The sequence below is a fragment of the Salmo salar genome, chromosome ssa19 (assembly GCF_905237065.1).
Source record: "Salmo salar chromosome ssa19, Ssal_v3.1, whole genome shotgun sequence".
NCBI lineage: Eukaryota > Metazoa > Chordata > Actinopteri > Salmoniformes > Salmonidae > Salmo > Salmo salar.
In genome coordinates, this window is record NC_059460.1 from 31,340,026 (window position 1) to 31,358,752 (window position 18,727).

The 18,727-nt window shown below is 47.1% G+C and overlaps 1 protein-coding gene across 7 annotated transcripts in view; it reads left to right on the forward strand.

Annotated features, from left to right (window-relative positions):
• LOC106578655 (transcriptional activator GLI3) overlaps positions 1 to 17,915 on the forward strand; it is a 196,708-nt gene extending 178,793 nt beyond the window's left edge. For 5 of the 7 annotated variants that reach the window (XM_045702217.1, XM_045702216.1, XM_045702219.1 and 2 more), the window contains 8 exons: positions 490 to 763; positions 1,852 to 1,965; positions 3,222 to 3,362; positions 9,130 to 9,279; positions 10,188 to 10,352; positions 10,838 to 11,116; positions 12,581 to 12,995; positions 13,640 to 17,915. In XM_045702217.1, the coding sequence (XP_045558173.1) occupies positions 490 to 763; positions 1,852 to 1,965; positions 3,222 to 3,362; positions 9,130 to 9,279; positions 10,188 to 10,352; positions 10,838 to 11,116; positions 12,581 to 12,995; positions 13,640 to 16,074 (3,973 nt within the window). In that variant the 3' untranslated portion in view covers positions 16,075 to 17,915. The remainder of the gene's footprint in view (positions 1 to 489; positions 764 to 1,851; positions 1,966 to 3,221; positions 3,363 to 9,129; positions 9,280 to 10,187; positions 10,353 to 10,837; positions 11,117 to 12,580; positions 12,996 to 13,639) is intronic. The other 2 variants (XM_045702220.1, XM_045702221.1) reach the window with 1 other exon arrangement.
• Positions 17,916 to 18,727: the final 812 nt, after the last annotated feature.

Here is an 18,727-nt window from a genome sequence, read left to right on the forward strand (position 1 = left end):
TCCCGAGTGGTGCAGTGGTCTAAGGCATCTCAGTGCTAGAGGCATCACTACAGACCCTGGTTCAATTCCAGGCTGTATCACAACTGGCCGTGATTGGGAGTCCCATAGGCCAGTGCACAATTGGCCCAGCGTTGTTAGGGTTTGGCTGGGGTAGGCCGTCATTGTAAATAATAATTTGTTCTTAACTGACTTGTCTAGTTAAATAAAGATAAAATAAAATAAAAATCAGTGTTTCCAGAGCATCACATCTCCTGTCAGATGAGGAGCTAGCCAGAACAATTTATTTTGCCTCGTTGCCATTGCATTTGCCGCTCAAATACATCAGAATGTAGTTTGATAGTGGTACATTAATTGTTAACTTTATAAATATTGATAATGGAAAGGGGGGGGGGTCTGCACAAAGCCTTGTTGCACAAAACCTTGTTGTATGTTTTATGTTTCACCCTTTCTCGTCTACCTCACACTGATTGTGATATTGTTTCCCTCCAGTCCGGCATTGAGTTTTGCCTACCCTCCGAACCCCGTGGCACTTCAGATGCACCAGCAGCTGCTTGGTCGGCAAACAGGGATGGTGGGTTCTGCGTTCGGCCACAGTCCGCCGCTCATCCACCCCTCCCCGGTCTTCACCACCCAGCGGCCCATCCCTGTCATTCCTCCTCCTGTCCTCACACCCAGAGAGCGCTCTGTCATCTCTAACGACACCTCACACGTAAGAGACTCCTCCCTCCTCCACGTCAGAAGCCTCTGCGGTTCATCATCACAGGTAATAGATAGATAGCATTACCATGTGCTAGCCACGTGCTAGCTGCTTCCGTGGTAGTCTAAACAGATACAAGGCTCAGACAGGTAGAAGCAGGCTCCCCTCTGCGCTCTGGCCTCATGGGAGTTACGGTCCCCTGGATGTGTTATTTTCGACTGGGAACGTAGTTTTTTAACATCGTTTTTTTCACATGAGAAACAACAAGGGACTTGTTAGCATAGGATCCCACCACTGACACCATTAATCACACAGGAGGAAACAGGGATTAAAATGGGAATAGATGGAATGGATGAAATCCACAGTGTCTCTCCATTCCGACTGTATGTGGGGGCTCGCATTTAAAGCCCACATTTTAGTTTGCTACTTTGTGGCATGTTAATGACACAGATCCACACTCACTGCTGTTTCTAGCTATGAGGTAGTTGGTGGATGAGATCTCTCATTCAAGGTAGAGAACTGACTATGTAAATGTATCTTCTCAATCTATTTCAGAATTCTTTTCAGCTCTGAGGAAACAACCAGAATCATATACTACCGTACCGATTTCATATTTCTAGTCCAAATAGGACAAATACAGTTTCACTGTGTCTATAAGCAGGATCTCAGTGGCTCGAGTGTCAAGGTGCCCCACTGTTAAAGGGGGAATTACATTCCAGATTCCCCTGAGTAAACATTCTGAGAAGGCCAGTAGCACAGATCTGAGCCAAGGAATCTCTCCTGTGTTTCCAGGCCAGTTCAGCTTTCCTAGTTAATTTATTTTCCTGGCTCGCCTGCCTTGTAACAGGGAACTCCCCTTTGGCTCTCAGGCCAGGACCAGTCAGGCCAGAGTCAGGTCTATCAAAGGTGAGGTCAGATGGGGAACTGCTGTATAGAATCATTGGCTTTTTCAATGGCCTCGAATGAATAGATAACAGGCTGTGCTATGCTACCTTGTAGTAGGATTAACTAGATCCCTTGAACAGTATCATACAGGATGTCGTCATACAACTGCATGTAAATCTTATTTTCTGCTCAACTTTTATGGTCATTCTATCATGTAGTATGTTGAATACATTTTGAACTAAGTGATTTTATTGTGGTTGTTCCCACAGACCAAACCCACCAGTGAGTCAGCGGTGAGCAGCACGGGGGAACCCATGCACCACAAACGCTCCAAGATCAAACCGGATGAGGAGCTACCCAACTCAGGGGCCGTAAGTTGCCAGGTAAATGTAACTTTGCCAGCATTTATCGTATAGTCCAATGAACAGACATTCTTATCTAGTATTAGAAAAGGGGTATGTTTATGGTATTCAAAGATGAGATCAGAAGATGAGATGGTTTACTGCGTCAGCAGCAATAGAATAGGATGTGGTGCTTGTACTGTTCAATTCTGTTCACACATAGAAAACACATACACACGTGAGCACGCACGCACACGCATAACCACACACAGTCACTCTCTCAGACGCAGAGCTTTGGGGCCAATTATGTGATGTATTGTAAAACTATTTATTTATTTGCCTGTTTCATTCGGCTGCTTGTTCAGGCTGCCGTCTCTGAAACGATAAGCCCCATTGATCTTGGAGGCACCAGAAGGAAATTGTTTTCCTTTTAATCAGATGCTTAAGTGAATGGAAACATTTTTTTAAATTAGATTGCAGGTTTTCTAAAGGCCTCTCTGTGTGCTTGTGTCTGGAATGATGCTTCTAAAAGTGGCTCTGTGCTCATACAATGGAGGCAAGCCTGTAGAGAGATCCACATTCTGTGAATGAAACTCCTCTTCTCTCTTGTTCCCCTCCTTCACACACTCTCCTAACACCGTGGCAGGCAGGTACTAGCAGTAGACAGAGGTGGTTTTTACAAACCACAACTTTGCCTAGAGAGAAACACCTGTACACCCCTGGTCTCCCCTGTTACAGTCTCCAGTACTCTCCAGGCTACCCAGCCATGTAATGCTAACAGTGACAGTAAAATATGTCTAGACTAATGGAGCAAGCTAGAGCAGGAGGAGGGGTTAGATTCCTGAAATACTCTGACCCAGACCTGTCGTAGATCAACTGCCAACCCAGAGCAGAGCTTTCAGCGCTACATTTCCGCTCCCAGACTCCCAGATGTTCTACTCCCTGTGTGCTGAACAGGGCCACAATGGCCAGATTCACTCGATTACACCGGTGGAAAAGTGTAACTAAATCAGTCTGTTGGGTTAGGGGAGGATAGAGTAGGGGGAGAGAACGTTTTGGTTGGGATATGACTTTGTTACCTGTCAAGTGTGTTGTGAACATAATATGTTAACTGTCTTTTGCCTAACCATAGTATTTAAAAAAAAAAAATCGGACCCATACGTTTTGAATTGATATGGGCTTACTTACTGTATATACTGTACAATATTTAATATTCTGCAGATCTCTGCTGGGCCATTGCTGTAACACTGTCAGAGTTGGCTCCTTGCTGTAATTGTGTTGTGGTTTCCGTACTGTAGGACCATCCGGATGGGATGACACTGGTGAAGGAGGAAGGTGACAAGGACGAGAGCAAGCAGGAGCCAGAGGTGGTGTACGAGACCAACTGCCACTGGGAGAGCTGCCACCGGGAGTTTGACACGCAGGAACAGCTAGTGCATGTGAGTACCTACCAGGACACTATGGGGAAGTAGCCTCGATTTGCAGGAGGCAGAAACAATATGACTATTGTGTCTGGCTTCGCTAAACTCCCTCTACCAAGTTCAAGTTCAAAAGCTTTATGGTCCATTTAGAATGCAGATAACAGCACAATAAATAGGAAACAAGCTTTAGGAGTCTATTTTAGGAGCCCCCAACAAGTAGTTAGGGGCTCCTATAGTTCTCCTGGACGCCTGGCTCCTGCCCTAACACCCTCTCTCTGGTACAGTCCTAACACTTTGGTACAGCAGTCTCTTCTGTATATCACCATGTTCAGCGTTCAGTACAGAGTGTGCTGCAGCCTACAGGCGTTGAGTAATGCCCCTGCCGGATTCCAGATTGGTTTCAGGGACGATGGTTAATGGGCTCAAAGGCTGCCGAGCACGTCGCTGTTGGGCTGATTTGGCCGGCACCGACTCGACCTACGAGCCCTGCACAATCAGGCCTTAAGCCTTACACTCTTCCATACTGTATACAAGTCTGTACCGTACTGGCTGTAATATACTCCCCCCCCCTTCTGTCATACAACTCCTCACACTACCCAGGAGATGGATGACTCTCATCTGGTAGAGCCTGAGGGCCTATTCTTAACCCAACTATTAATGATATTACAGTAATACTGTATCATAAGAACTACGGACGCCACTTACACTGATACTATTACTACGGCTTCTGCTGCTGTCGTTGGACTGGTCTCCCCTGTGACTGCTGTGTGCTACTTACCACTTGGCCCACTGTGAGGTGAGATTTTACTTCACCCTCATGTTTAATACATGACAGCTGGAGCTGAGCTCACACAGCTCACCATTTCATGTGTGAGCTGTGCCAAGATTTTCCTCTTGTAGGACAATAAACGTGATTCTGATTCTGATCAGGACACATCAGAAAGATCCCCAGCTCTCCACGGCTGTCTATCCCGGCGTCTGACATTGCAATCCGCAGCCGCAGCAGTAACCCGTATCTATAATTGATATCCTCGGCGCGGAATGGGCTGCCTCCCGCGTTTGAAGGGCTCTGCTCAAAGGTTGAGGATCTTGACAACTTCTTGCCCCTGTTTCCAGGGGCAGGGGGAGTTTGGCTGGGAGATGGGGAGGGGCATCATACTGGGAAAGAGCTTGTTCACACAAGATATTCTCCATGAAGAAAAGAATCAACACATCCTCATTGTCTTTTCCCCTTACTTTTTTTAATGTTGTATTTTAATTACTCATTTTATATGCCCATGCAGATAGGGGGAGGGACATGCTAATAAAACTGTTCGCCTCTACATACGCATGCAGATAGGGGGAGAGACATGCTAATAAATCTGTTCGCCTCTAATTCAGTGAGCGGAGAGAAAACCCTGTTATCTCCCCACCCCTTCCTCAACCCCCACCCCCCTCAGTAATAGGATAAGTACAGTATTTGGACCACATTGTCTCCTCTCCAACGCCGGGGATATCCCCTCCCCCCTGTTTTCAACTTGTCATCTTGAATTGAGAAAATATATAATACTATAATGTACTTCCAGTCTGGTTTTGATTGGTAGTGTTCATGCAACATCGTTTTCAGTTCTGATACATTTATGGGTTGTTTTCTATCGATTGTTCATTGTCGATAGTCTTTGATATTAGTGAGGTAAAAACTTTAAATGAAACTGCTGTTTGAAACAAGTGAGGTAAATGATTAACTATTTGAAGTGTTAAAAAAAGTGATGGTTACGTAGCTGAAGACAAAGAAATCCCTTTTTTTGTTTTTCGCATGGCCTAATTCTAGAAATAAAAGCCGCTGTGCACCACCCTCATTGCTTTCTACCTTGTTCAAAAGCGTCTCCTGCCTCGCTCCTGATGCATATTTTTACACTCTACAAACGCGCTCGCACCATGACATGCTGCGCCGTTCCTTTATCATACGCGTTTAAGCGCTCTTGGTGCCGCCGATAAGATAAACATCGCATCTACGCATTTTAGCTCACTTATCTGGCCTTCCCAGTCAGCAAAAGCGAGGCGGGTGTCAATTTTCGGTTGCTGTATTTATTTCATTAATTTTTCCCTCTCTCTCCATCACTTATTTTAACTCTGCCTCTCTACATCACCCTCCCTCCCTCCACCCCCTCAACCTCCAATACCTTTTTTTGGCATCACTCTCTCCCTATCTCTTTAATTTTCTCTCCTCTCCGAGGGAGCACTTTTAAAGATAAGGCGTTGGTGCTGGATTATTTCATGTCTCTGTCTGAGATGTTTGGGGGGGTTTGGAACTGGGCTGGCTTTGGAGAGATGTTATAAAGACTAAGATGGGGGAGTACAGAAAGGATCTCAAATGGGGTGACCCTGAGACGGGGTGTTTGTGTGTGTACATATGTGTGCACGTGCACACAATCCACACAGTCAACTTCCACTCCCTCCCACCTTGACACTGTGCTATTCTGGGTCATCTCCTCAGGTGGAGCTGTAATGTCCTTGTTCTAAGGAGATGGAGATTACGTGATGTTAGCGTTAGCTCCCCCAGTATTCAAGCATGCTGTACGGCGGTGTTTGCGGCCTGGGTGCCTCCTCGGTGTTGAGGGGAGATAAAGTTGGGCTCAGTCAGAACGCGGCCCCCTCTCCTGCCTGCTGGCACAGCCCTTTAATTGGTAAAATGCAGATTATTTTTTTGATCAGGAGAAGGATTAGGCACCTTATCTGTCTGGAGTATCTTACTCAAAGATGAAAAGGCTCTGCTGAATTACACATACAAATTCTAGCCCCACTCTCCACTCCCTCACTCTCTCCCTCCCCCCTTCCCCTCATCTTCCTCCCTCCCTTGCCTCTTTTTCCCTCTTTTTTTTTTCTTTACACAAAGCGCTTCAGCAATTGACATCACAAAAGAGCATATGATTTATTAGGCTCTGTTTGATAAAGCTAAACGGTGTTGCGGGTCCCACAGCTTAGTGAAATTGCCTTGTAAACAGGCCTTCTTCTCATGCACGCCTGCATTCTAATGTATGAGGTGTATATACCAGAAAGTGCTTGATAAGGGGACACTGTAGAGGGATTTTGAAGTCGGGCAAAATTGAGGAAAGTAGCTAAGTATTGATGAGATTCTGTGTATCTGGTGTAAGTGTATTTATGTGCATGTGTAGCTATTATATGTGGGTGTAAATCCATAAAAGTGTAGAGTAATCTAAAAAACATTTCCTTTAGTATGTAGTAGCTACATGTCCTATACAAATAGTTCACATCAAATTGTGTGTGTTTGTATATCACTGTGTTATATCACTGTGTTATACACTGTATTATTGGAATGTCAGTCTATACCTGTAAGCGCATGTGTACTGTAGGGTGTGCATGTGTGTATGCACTCTGTGCTCATCCCAGCCAGCCTCTGTGTCCCCATCCAGCGCATGTCTCCCTCTGCCCATCTCCCTCCTAAATCCATTTGGGTAGCGTTTTTACAGTATGTTGGCCGATAAGCTGGCAGGGTGAAAATGAATAACCTGCTAACGCGGCACCAACACTGCTATCACCACCTGTTTGTCCATTACGCCGGGGCCAACACTGCTATTACAACCTGTTTGTCCATTACGCCGGGGCCAACACTGCCTACCCTGCCTACGCTCAGCATGGAGAATATTGATGCATTACAAATTGCCATTAGATCATGACCATTAGAGTCATCTCTAGCTTGGGCCCCTCTCTGTCAGCACGGGGCCCATGTATCACGACCGTCAGCGGCCCCTGGTCATTTGTACGGGCTGGTGGGAGGGACGAGGGGGGACAGGGGAGCGTGTGCCAACAGCATAGCACAGCAACACCGGGGCACTCCTATCACTCAGGGGATATCGAACGGCGAGGCGCAGACTGATGGCTTGCCACAGGAATTCCCTCACAGAGGCGGAAGGGAAAAAAGGAAGAGAGGAGCTAGGAGCAGTTTTCCGTGTTGTGATGGGGAAGGGAAGATCAATCTGAGGGAAACGAACATCCAATGCCCTCGATCTTACCTTCCCAATCGTTTCCTCTCTGAATTTTATTTTTATCACCAAAATTAAAACGTGTCAGGTTGAATTGAATGGAGGGCCTTTGTTGATACATAAAGTCAATTGGAGACAGAAATTAACGATTGCATTGGCTAACGTATTGATGTAGTTGTGAGAGCAGAGCAGGGCAGGAAAGTGCACTTGGCTGGCGAAGAGATGCCGGTTTTAGTGCACTTCTTTTGTCATAGGGGCGGTGTATGACACCCCTGGCTCCCACTGCATAGAGGGTTAGTTAAGTGCAATTGTTCTGAGACTTGAGGGCCCATGGGGGTCTTTCTCTTGAAGTAAGGTCAGACTTCATAGGATACTGTCTGTTTGGGGGTACATCCCCTCTTCTGATGGGAACAAAGGGCTGTGACGGTGCCCTGGTCAGGGCCAAACTGGACTAATGGGTTGGGTTACTAACTGGCCAGGGGGAGGGGCTCCTGGCTGGGGATAATTCTGCCGTTGTCTGGGGACCGTCATGTCTGGAGGTGCACGGCCAGTGGCGCACTAGCAGTTCAAACAGGCATGCAGGCACACAGATACACACACACACACACTTTTCTTGGGGCGGCAGGTAGCCTCGAGGTTAGAGAGTTGGGCCAGTAACCGAAAGGTTGCTGGTTTGAATACCGGAACAGTTAGGGTAAAAAATCAGTCGCTGTGCCCTAATTGCTCCAGGGGTGCTGTGCAATGGTGACCCTGGCTGTGACCCCACTCCCTGTGGGTGTCTCAAGGGGATATGCAAGAAACACATTTCCACGACACACTTGTGTGTAACAGGACAAATATAAACCGCCCCCCCAAATGATTATTATTCTATTACCCTCTCAATTCCTCTTCTGCTATTTCCCTCCACTAATGAGGTTTTAAAATATAGAGATACTCTAACAACCGTTTGTTTCTCCTAGACATTTAAGAGCTCTCAAAGTCATGTCTCTATTTATCCGTCTTACTTTCCCGTTCCTCCCCCTCTCTCTCTCTCTCTCTGTTTTCCCCGTAAGGCAAATGTCTCTCTCCCCCATCTCTGTTCAGGAATGTAATAAGACGGGTTCCTTTTGTTCAGGATATTGTGTCTGTCTCCCTGGGTTTAAATTGTTCTCGGAAAGGCCCTTCAGAGGCCACCACACTAACACTGTTGTCTTTGTGAGAGGGCCAGATGTTGACTTCTTCCCCAAGGATTCCATGTCTGCCTTTTTTTTCTTCTCTTTTTGTTTACCCCTCTCTCATCCCCCTTCAACCGTCCACTGCCACCACTTGTACCCCTTTTTCTGGTCAGTGTGCAAGGCAGAGAGAGAGGGAGTGAGAGTGACAGAGAGAAATCAGGGAAGAATGCATGCTCACTCGATACTGAATAATGCTTTGCTGGAGTTGTAAAGCCATGGCATTTGAAAGGCTTTGAAATGCCCCATCCCCTCACCTCCCTCTCCCCTCCCCTCCTCCCACCCCCCCTAAGCCTCAGATTGGAAGTTGCCACGGCAGCACATCTGTCAGCAGGAGCCCCATGTGATTTGAAGTGACGGGTTTTATTTGAAAAGCCTGTTCAGATCGGACACTGAGACTCACAAGTCTCCCATTTATTCCTCGGAGTACTAAATACAAATGGAAGAAAGGGAAATGGAGAGAGAGAATATGAAACAATGGGAACGGTAGAGAGAGAGAGGGAAAATGAGTGGTAAAACAATGATGGATGAATCAATTGAATCAAAATCCAGATTGACCTGTGATTGACCTCTGCTCGTTTCCTCTCTCAGCACATTAACAATGACCACATCCACGGAGAGAAGAAGGAGTTCGTGTGTCGCTGGGACGAGTGTTCACGGGAGAAGAAACCCTTCAAGGCCCAGTACATGCTGGTGGTCCACATGCGCAGGCACACCGGGGAGAAACCACACCGATGCACCGTAAGCACACTCCCACAACACGAGTCCTGCATGGGCCTGACTTTTTAGCCCGAGCCCTACCCAAGCCCGCGGCGTTCAGGCCGTACCCTCCCCAGGCCTAATTTAAGGCCGGCCCTCCCTGAAATCAGAAATAACTTCCTCCTTTAGTAAATCCATTAGCTGCTCCTCTCTGTCACTCGCTCCCTGCTCGCAGCTTGCTCTGCATGCGCTCTGCTCATGATGCTCTGAGTCTCTGAGTATCCATAGAAATGGCTCGACTTGGGCTACTCTGCTCAATGACGAGACAGTTACTTTTCACTCTAGACTCCGACAAAACTCAAGGAACATTATTATATTCTATGAAATAATCTCTCCTGTCTTATTGTGATGAGGTTGAAGCCATGTTATGATCATACTCAGATTTTACTGTACTGCACAGCAGAGCACGCGCAAATGGCTCAGCTTCAAAATGTTAGTGATCAATTTAGTGATATCCGAGCCCTGCCCATACCCTAGTTATTGAAAATGATGAAAAAACAGGCCCTACCCGGGCCCTAACCCGATGTGTAATGTTGGGGCCTGTCCGGCTCGGGTCGGGTAGTAGAGCTCTACATTCCCACAAAGTTGACTTTACATACATGGCCTTAGATATAGGAATACATTTTTAAAATGTATTTCACCTTTATTTAACCAGGTAGGCTAGTTGAGAACAAGTTCTCATTTGCAACTGCGACCTGGCCAAGATAAAGCAAAGCAGTTCGACACATACAACACATAAAGAGAGAGTCATTGTTAAACGGTTACATTTAATCAACAATCTGTCACATTTCTGCATAGGTCAGTAATATTTTGGTGGTAATTGTTGTCTGCCAGAATGACGCAGAGCTGTGTTTGATGTGTGTGTATATTCTTCTTCTTCTTCTGTGCAGTTTGAGGGCTGTCCCAAGGCCTACTCTCGCCTGGAGAACCTGAAGACCCACCTGCGCTCCCACACTGGAGAAAAGCCGTACGTCTGTGAACACGAGGGCTGCAACAAGGCCTTCTCCAACGCCTCAGACAGAGCCAAGCACCAGAACCGCACACACTCCAACGAGGTACAAACACACATGTTCACTCACGCGCACACACATACAGTACATGTATGCACTCACGCAAATGCAGGGAAACATACGCGTGCACACAAACACACACACACACACACACACAGCTCAGCGACAGGTAATTTACCTACATCACTGAATGTATGTCAGCATGCTGTCCAATGCTGGAGGCCTTTAGTGGCAGGTAGCCTAGTGATTAAGAACTTTGGGACAGTAACCGAAAGGTGTCTCGTTAGAATCCCTGAGCTGACTAGGTGAAAAATCCGTCAATGTGCCCATGAGCAAGGCACTTAACCCTAATTACTGCTGTAAATCGCTCTGGATTAAAGCGTCTGCTAAATGACTCAAATGCACAAATTTAGAAACAGAAGCATCCCCATCTACTCTCCTTCCAGAACATTGAATTAAATAGAACAGTGTACTAATATAATGTTCTATACTAACAAAAGAATACAATATAATGTATTTTTATGTTCCAGAAACCCTACGTGTGTAAGATCCCGGGCTGTACCAAGCGCTACACAGACCCCAGCTCCCTACGCAAGCACGTCAAGACTGTGCACGGGCCCGAGGCGCACGTTACCAAGAAGCAGCGCGGCGACACGTACCCACGACCCCCGCCCCAGGAGGGGGGGAATGGACAGGGCCTAACACCAGGGCAGCTGGGAGGGTACGCAGACCAAAGGGAGTACAACCACTCTACCTCGAAACAGGACGAATGTCTGCAGGTCAAGTCCATCAAGACAGAGAAACCCATGGTGAGCCCCTCTCTGAGGTCTAACAATGCATAATGGGATAACCATAGAAATAGAATTACTCCCGCTGGTCCACCAAACACGGATCGTAGAATTGAATGTGGATGCCCATTCTAGTAATTATATTTCTATGGGGGTAACAGCCCAGCTCTATCTGAAATGTCACCCTAATACAGTAGCTTCTAACAACGCTTCATCTATTTTAACTTTAACTCTAACTGTGTAATGTACTGTGATGCTCACTTAAACCTGTGTACAGTACGTGTGTTTTGTGTGTAATCAAACCACTTACAAATAACCCTATAACGAATTAATGTTTTCTTCTGTCCAATTTTCCATGCATTACTCTTCCCTCTCTCTCTCTATGGACAGTGGGTAATCAGGTGAGATAGGTGTCCCTACATGTTGCCATGTTGCATTTGTAAAAAAAAAAAACGTATGTCTCTCACTCACCTTGTAATACCCATTCAGTAGCCTGTTGGCCGTTTTCCTTATCTCCTCTTTCCATGTGGCATCAGAATTTGGCTCATTAGTCATCTTTACAAAGCTTTCCATGGTCGTCGCCACTTGGGATTGAGAAATTCTCTTGATTATAATCATTTTCTTTATTTTGGAGAGTAACATTTGCTCAAAGCAAGTTAAATGCCTTGGGGCAGAACTAACTGCATTTCCAACCTTTTCCAATAATGTTTATGTGTAGAAAGCCCAACAATGCCCAGGGCTCTATTGTGCAGCCAGATGTATTGGGTGGAACCAAGATGAGATGAGACTAGGCCCATTCAAACTACAAATTCTTGCTTTGCAATTTTGTATGATGCCAAAAACTAGAGAATTTTTCTCTTCACTCCATTTAGATAAATCAGAGTAAGCCCTTACTTAGTCAGTCTGAAAATAATCCTTTGTCCACGTGGTTTACAGAAGAAAAGACATTGGACAAACCCACGGCTCTAAGGGGGAAAGATTGTCTGTGTTTACACATATTGTAATGACAGTTGAATGCAAACCTCCGATGGTTCTGTGGCCTGTAGATTTGAAGGTGGTATTTGGTCATGATCAGACGGAATGCGTTAATATGATCAATCATTGTGTTATTGTTTACTCCTGTGGAAAGCATGTCCCAGGCAGCTGCATCACATGGTGTCATTGTGCGTTTTGATCACATGGCTCAGACCTTTAATAAAATAAAATGGTCCTTAAAGTGATACTTCGGGATTTTGGCAAGGAGGCCCTTTATCTTCTTTCCCAGAGTCAGAAGAACTCGTGGATACCATTTATATGTCTCTGCGTGGAGGAAGTTGCAGCGTTAACGAAACTACCTCTAACTTCCTTCATACTGGAAACAGAGAAATAAAAATCCCTTTAATGTGTCCCATAATAATTGAGCCCTCCTATTCTTCCCCTCCCGTCTTTTCTTTTCACCTCCCTATCCACCTGTTTTCATCTCTTACTTGATACTCCCCCCGGCAGACGTCTCAGCCAAGCCCTGGCGGTCAGTCTACATGCAGCAGTGACCAGTCCCCCATCAGCGCCTATCCCAGCCGTGGAGTCCAGCTTGCTGTGAGGGGAGGGGTGGGACTAGGACTGGGCGAGGGACTGGGAGAGTACGAGGAGCTGGAGGATGAGGAGGAGAAGGTGTTGGAGGAGTTAGAAGGGGGCTGTGGTGCCCCCATCATGGACTCCACTGTGTCCACAGCCACAGCGGCTACGTTGGCGCTGCAGGCGAGGAGAAGTGTGGGCCGACCCATGAGATGGATGGAGCACATGAAGATGGAGAGGCTGAAGCAGGTGAATGGAGGAGGAGCCCCCATGCCCAGGCAGGTCCCCCTGTCACCCACACCGCCACCCAAGGGACCTGCCACGCTGCCCGCCATCCTGGGGAAGGGTAAGGACCCACCATGCTCATATCCACCACCCTATCTGGATCCTCTGAGGCTATACACAAAGAATAATAGTGTTTCATTACAGGGACTTAGTAAGGGAGTGGAGTGTGTTTTACATGCTGTACTCCATGGGCATTCAATATCGATATTAAACGTCCCTGGACGCTGTAAAGGCGACTAGATATGTAAAATAATATTGACACTAGTATTGGGTTGTGAAAATAACTCCAAATGTCTCAGCAGATCTCAGTTTGATTACTTGGAATTTCCCCCTGGCAGATCGGACTTGAATACACGGGCGTAAAAAATTCTTTAAATTCTCTGTTCCGCTGGAAATCATTTTCAAACCCATATCGTATCACGCCATATATCATATCAGTGATTAAAGCATGTAATAGAATTTCATGGCCAAACGGTGCCAGTTGTATTTGTGAGAAGGTTGCATCTGTCTGAGGGATCTCTTCACTTATATTGTGCTCATCTTTCTCTCTATCCCTGCTCTCCCTCTCGCCCTCTTTTTTTCTTTCTCCCCCCTCATACACCTCCACTACCCCTCCTTCTTCTCTTTCTCTGTCTCCCCTCTCTCTCTCCCTCCCCTATCTTTCTCCTCCCCTCTCTCCCCCTCCCTCTCTCTCGCCCTCATCAGATCCATACCTGGGCAGGTTATCCCAGCCGAAGCCTCCTCCTCGTCCCGAGCTGGGCAGCACAGAACTTACGGTGCTCAGCTTGCTCCACAGCATTGAGCGCGGGGACCGGCGGGACAGCTGTGGCAGCGCCACCAGCTCGGCATACCTGAGCAGCAGCCGGCGCTCCTCGGGTATCTCGCCGTGCTTCTCGTCGCGGCGCTCCAGCCAGTTGTCCCAGAGCGAGGCAGCCAACACCCCTAGTCACCACTACCGCCACCACAACCTCAGCTCCACCGACTCCTACGACCCCATCTCTACCGACGCCTCACGCCGCTCCAGCGAGGCCAGCCAGTGCGGGGGAGGTGGTGGAGGAGGAGGGGTGTTTGTGGGTGGAGGGTGGGCGGGTGTTGGGGGAGGGACCAAGGGGATGCTCAACCTCACGCCTGCGCAGCACTACTACCTGAAGGCCAAGTACGCTGCTGCCACGGGCGGCCCACCCCCAACACCGCTGCCCAACATGGAGTGCATGAGTCTGAAGACCCGCATGGCCATGATGGGCGACGTCCAGGACGGCGCTGGAGGCAACTATGCGATGCCCCAGCTGGTCAGGTCGCGCCGCTGCAGCGACGGCAGCACCACCAACAGGTACGGGGGCCACGGTGGCTACCGAGACTACTGGCGGAGGGGCTTCTACCCCGGCGAGGGCCCAGGGAACGGCCCGGACCGGAGGGCCAGCGACCCCGTGCGGACCCACCCTCAGCAAGCACCGGAGTTCTTTGGGCTGCCCCAGGTCCAGTGCTTCAGCAGCCTCAACAACATACACCCTCTGCCCCCTCTTTCAGGCCTCCAGCACCCCACGGCGAAGGGCCGCAGCTTCAGTCTGCAGAACTACACGCGCTCCGAGGTGAACCTACAGAGAGGGGGCCTGCTCTCCTCGCCCTGCCCCCCCAGCATCATGGAGAACACGGCCCTGGAGGCCCTGGCCATGGAGGAAGAGGGAGCCCTGCTGCTGGGGGATGAGGACATGCTGCCTGACGACATGGTGCAGTACCTCCGCTCACAGGACAAGGCAGGCTCCTACAACAACCACCTGGAGAACCATGTGGCTGGGGACAATGGCCATCTCCCTGGGGGGGAGTTACAGGACCAGGGCCCAGGGCTGAACCAGTGCTTCCACAGCCCCCAGCAGCACCAACAGCGGCAGGGACTTAAGAGAGAGAGCCCTAGTAAAGACGGCATGCCCATCCAGTGGAATGAGGTGAGCTCAGGGAGCGCTGAGAGGTCTCCACAGAGACAGCCCCAGGCCCAGTCCCAGCAGAGGTGTAGTCGATGGACCGCCACAGAGCAGCACCAAGGTCTGGCTGCCGGTTCGCCATTAGGGAGGTTTGGGAACATGGTGGTGCAGCCGCAACAACCATTCGCCAGAGAGTTCCAGAACCAACGCTGTGCCCAGCCAGCCCAGTCCCAATGTCAGCCTCCATGCAGAGTCAATGGCGGGATAAAGTTAGAGGAGACCACCCACTCCTGCATGGAAATGAGAGGGAACGACCACAACCCCACACACACCTTTGGCCGCCCTGACTTCTCCCAGATCACCCTGGGGCCTCTGCCCCAGGGCTACGGCCAGCAGAAGTATCATAACCAGACCCAGAACCACAGAACCTCCAGGCAGATCGGAGAAAACCTGCTCCTCAGCCGGGCCTCCATGGACAGCCTCTCCCCGGCACTCCACGGCCAACTCCTGGCCGCCGCCGCCCCCCGCCTACAGCAGGCCAACAGCAGGCACCCGGCCAGACCACAGCAATACCCGAATCTCCAACCGAGCACCACCAATGGTAGCCATGTCAACCTTACCCATCAGAACATTTCCCAGCAGCAGCAGAGTCTGAGCAACCAAGGCAGCCACTGCTCCCTGGCCCGACAGGTGTCCGGGCTGAAGCTGGAGGTTCCTGACCAGGGCTACCTGGACCAGGGCTTCAGCAACCAGGTTGTGTGCTTTGACCCGGTGGAGACCAAGGCCTCGTCCTTCCCTCCCCTGGAGGAGCAGTGTCTGCTGGAAACCATGACCGAGCAGGTGGGTCTAGGCGTAGACTCCTCGGTCCCGGCCTGTCTACTATCTCCGGGTGCCGACCAGGTGACCAGTACGGTGGACAGTGGCGTGGGAGGCTCAGCCAACGTGCTAGATGACGTGGTGGTGCTGGACTTTGGCGCCATGCTGGATAATGTGGGGCTGGGCTACGACCAGGGTAGTCTGGTATCGGGGGTGATCAGCCCCTCCATCTTCCAAGGCCTGTCCCGGACCTCGTCCCGCCTCACCACTCCCCGGGCCTCCGCCACCTTCCACAGCACCGCGGGCATGGTGCCTTCCAACCTCAGTAACATGGCCATCGGGGACATGAGCTCCTTCCTCACCACCCTCGCCGAGGAGAGCAAGTTCCTGGCCATCATGCAGTAACTTAAGTCCGTCCTTCCTTCACTCTATCCCTCCCTCCCCTGTCTAAAAGGAAATAGAGGAAAAACCTGATGCATGTAAAGAACTGAAAGAGGAAAAAAGATGGCAACGCGACAAATTATCACAGTTTATTATACTTACCTAAAGTGTTTCCCGAAACAGATTTGTTGCCAAACAGATTTATTTTGTAAAAGTGTCATGCCCTCTCTTCTGAGGCGGGGAATGTATCAAAAATTATATATAGGTATATTCAATTTCTGTAATGAAGGCTATTTTTGGAAGCCCTTCCCTTTGTATTACTATATGATGGTGAGCAAGTGAGGCCTCTGATGGCATCTCTGGTCTTGTCCCTTTGAAACATTATTCTGTGTACAGTCGCTGTTTTTTTTGCTGTACACTGTTGGTATAAATGCATGTTGTATACAAGGTCAAACATAAACACTGTCTTCATAAGTACGTAGACTAGCCCACGTGCTAAGTATCTAATCCTATTGGATGTACCATTTACCATTATGGTCCAACAATTGCCTCATATAAATCCTTATGTCATCAGGTCATAAGAGGGTCAAAGGTCAAATATTAGCTGAAAAGGCCCCTGGTTGTTATCTTTCTATATTTACTTGTTATAGAAAGATTCAAATTTTGTTAGTATGTTACTTTTGCGAATATGTAAATGTTAGTGTTTCAGTGCTTCTACCAAGTCTTACCAAGTGGGTGTGTTTGACAGAGTATTACAATAATATTGTGTTGTGTCCATGTTTAAAGGACCACACTTCAAAGTCTTTGAATTCACAAGCGCCAAAACGTAGCCCTTTAGTTCGTACGCCAATGGCTTGATTTACAATGTCTGTCATGGTACTCACAGGTGTATATATAACAATGTGTTTTTTTCATATTTTCTTTGTGAAAATCCGATTTTTGTTTTGAGGTGCTTTCTGTAGAAAACAAGCATTTACGGACAGTATGGGACATTCTTTTTACTTTTTTTATGCAACAGATCATCCATTAATTCTAAGCGTAGCACATGGTTCACTGATTTAAAAAAAGGGTACCATTTGTTTTCTGTTTTTTTATCCACCATTGTATTCGACCATTTTAGAAATGTGATCCTTTTTTTGTCTGATAGACATTTATAGTGGATCATCCATATTCTATTCTCCAAAAGAGTACAATATGTCCTGCCACTATGGAGTGCAGTGACCCTTTCAACAGTGTTAGTATCACCTTGCAATCCCACATGACAGTGTACAGTATTTTAAATAGTTTCCTTAATCTTCAGTGGCAAAATGAGGTACAGAATAGTTTTGATGTTTTTTGGTACTTTTTGTCTTTTTGTAGCTGTGCATCGATGTTTTGTTTTGGAAGAGGTAAGAACTCATTCCCTCGTGAAAGGACCAGAGGGAATGCCCATGAGGTATGTGCCTTAATAAAACCTGCCTGTCGGAAAATAAAAAGATCACTGCCAATCTTCCATTGTTAATTCTGAAAAGATACACATGTTAAGTGTCTTGTGAGACTTGTAAAATTCACAAACATTTATATTTAAAAACAGATTATCAAAAAGATTGAAATGTGTGAAATGCATTAACTGTAATTTTGTTAATCTTTTTTATTAATTTTTTTTATTTTTACTATTGCCTTTTTTTTATACCTGTAAATACATTACTCTTTCTGTAGGTTTAGCTCAGATATGAGGATGAGGCAGAGGGGTCAATAAAGAAATGACTCTTAAAGCAGGGATTCCCAGACCAGGCAGATTTGGCTCTGAGTGGTGAAGAGCCACTTTGCTCTTTTATAACTGACCACAAATGTTTGTATGGTTTTAATAAAAAAAGGAAATTACATTTCAAGTCTTCTGTCTTGCATGTGTGCTGGTTTGGATACAATGAAACACAGACTCAGATGGATGTGAACCGATCTTCCATAGGTTTGTTGGATTTAAAGTCATCAACCCACCACGACAAACAAGTAAACGAGAGAATGATCCATTGACTGCGAACGTCACTGCCATTTCTGCATAAGACAAACTACATTAGTAAGAATTACTGCATTATTAAGCATTACTAATAAAGTCACTGTCCTTGTAATGGGATTAAATCACTAAACAATCTGTCTAAACCTCAGGCTATCAGATTGAGAGCTTCTGTACTCTCAAATCAAATCTTGTTCCAACATATTGGGTCAAAATCTATTTTATTTTAAAGAGGATAAATTACACACACATTAAAAAGGAAATGCAACTTCTGTTGGACCTCACTGATTATCTGTACCAACCTCCATGTAGCCTCAAATCTTACACATTGAATTATGGATAATTGAATAGTCTGTGCTTTTGTTGCCCCCTTCTGATCATCAGTAAGAATTGCATTTAAATTCTACACCAACAGTCATGCACTTCAGACCACAAGCCAGTGCCTATTCACAAACATAAAAATAGATGTATTACCTTCAGGTTTGTCCAAAAATATTGTCATATCTTCTCCTCAATTGGCTTTTAAATGTGTATATATAAGAAAATGTAGAAATATTGTGGGTAACACTTCATTTTAAGGGGTCCTTTTTACATTGTAATTACCAGTGACGTATATAAACCCTGGATTGTGTATGTATTTTTGTAGTGGGGACAGTAACATTAATCATCTACATTTGATTTGAC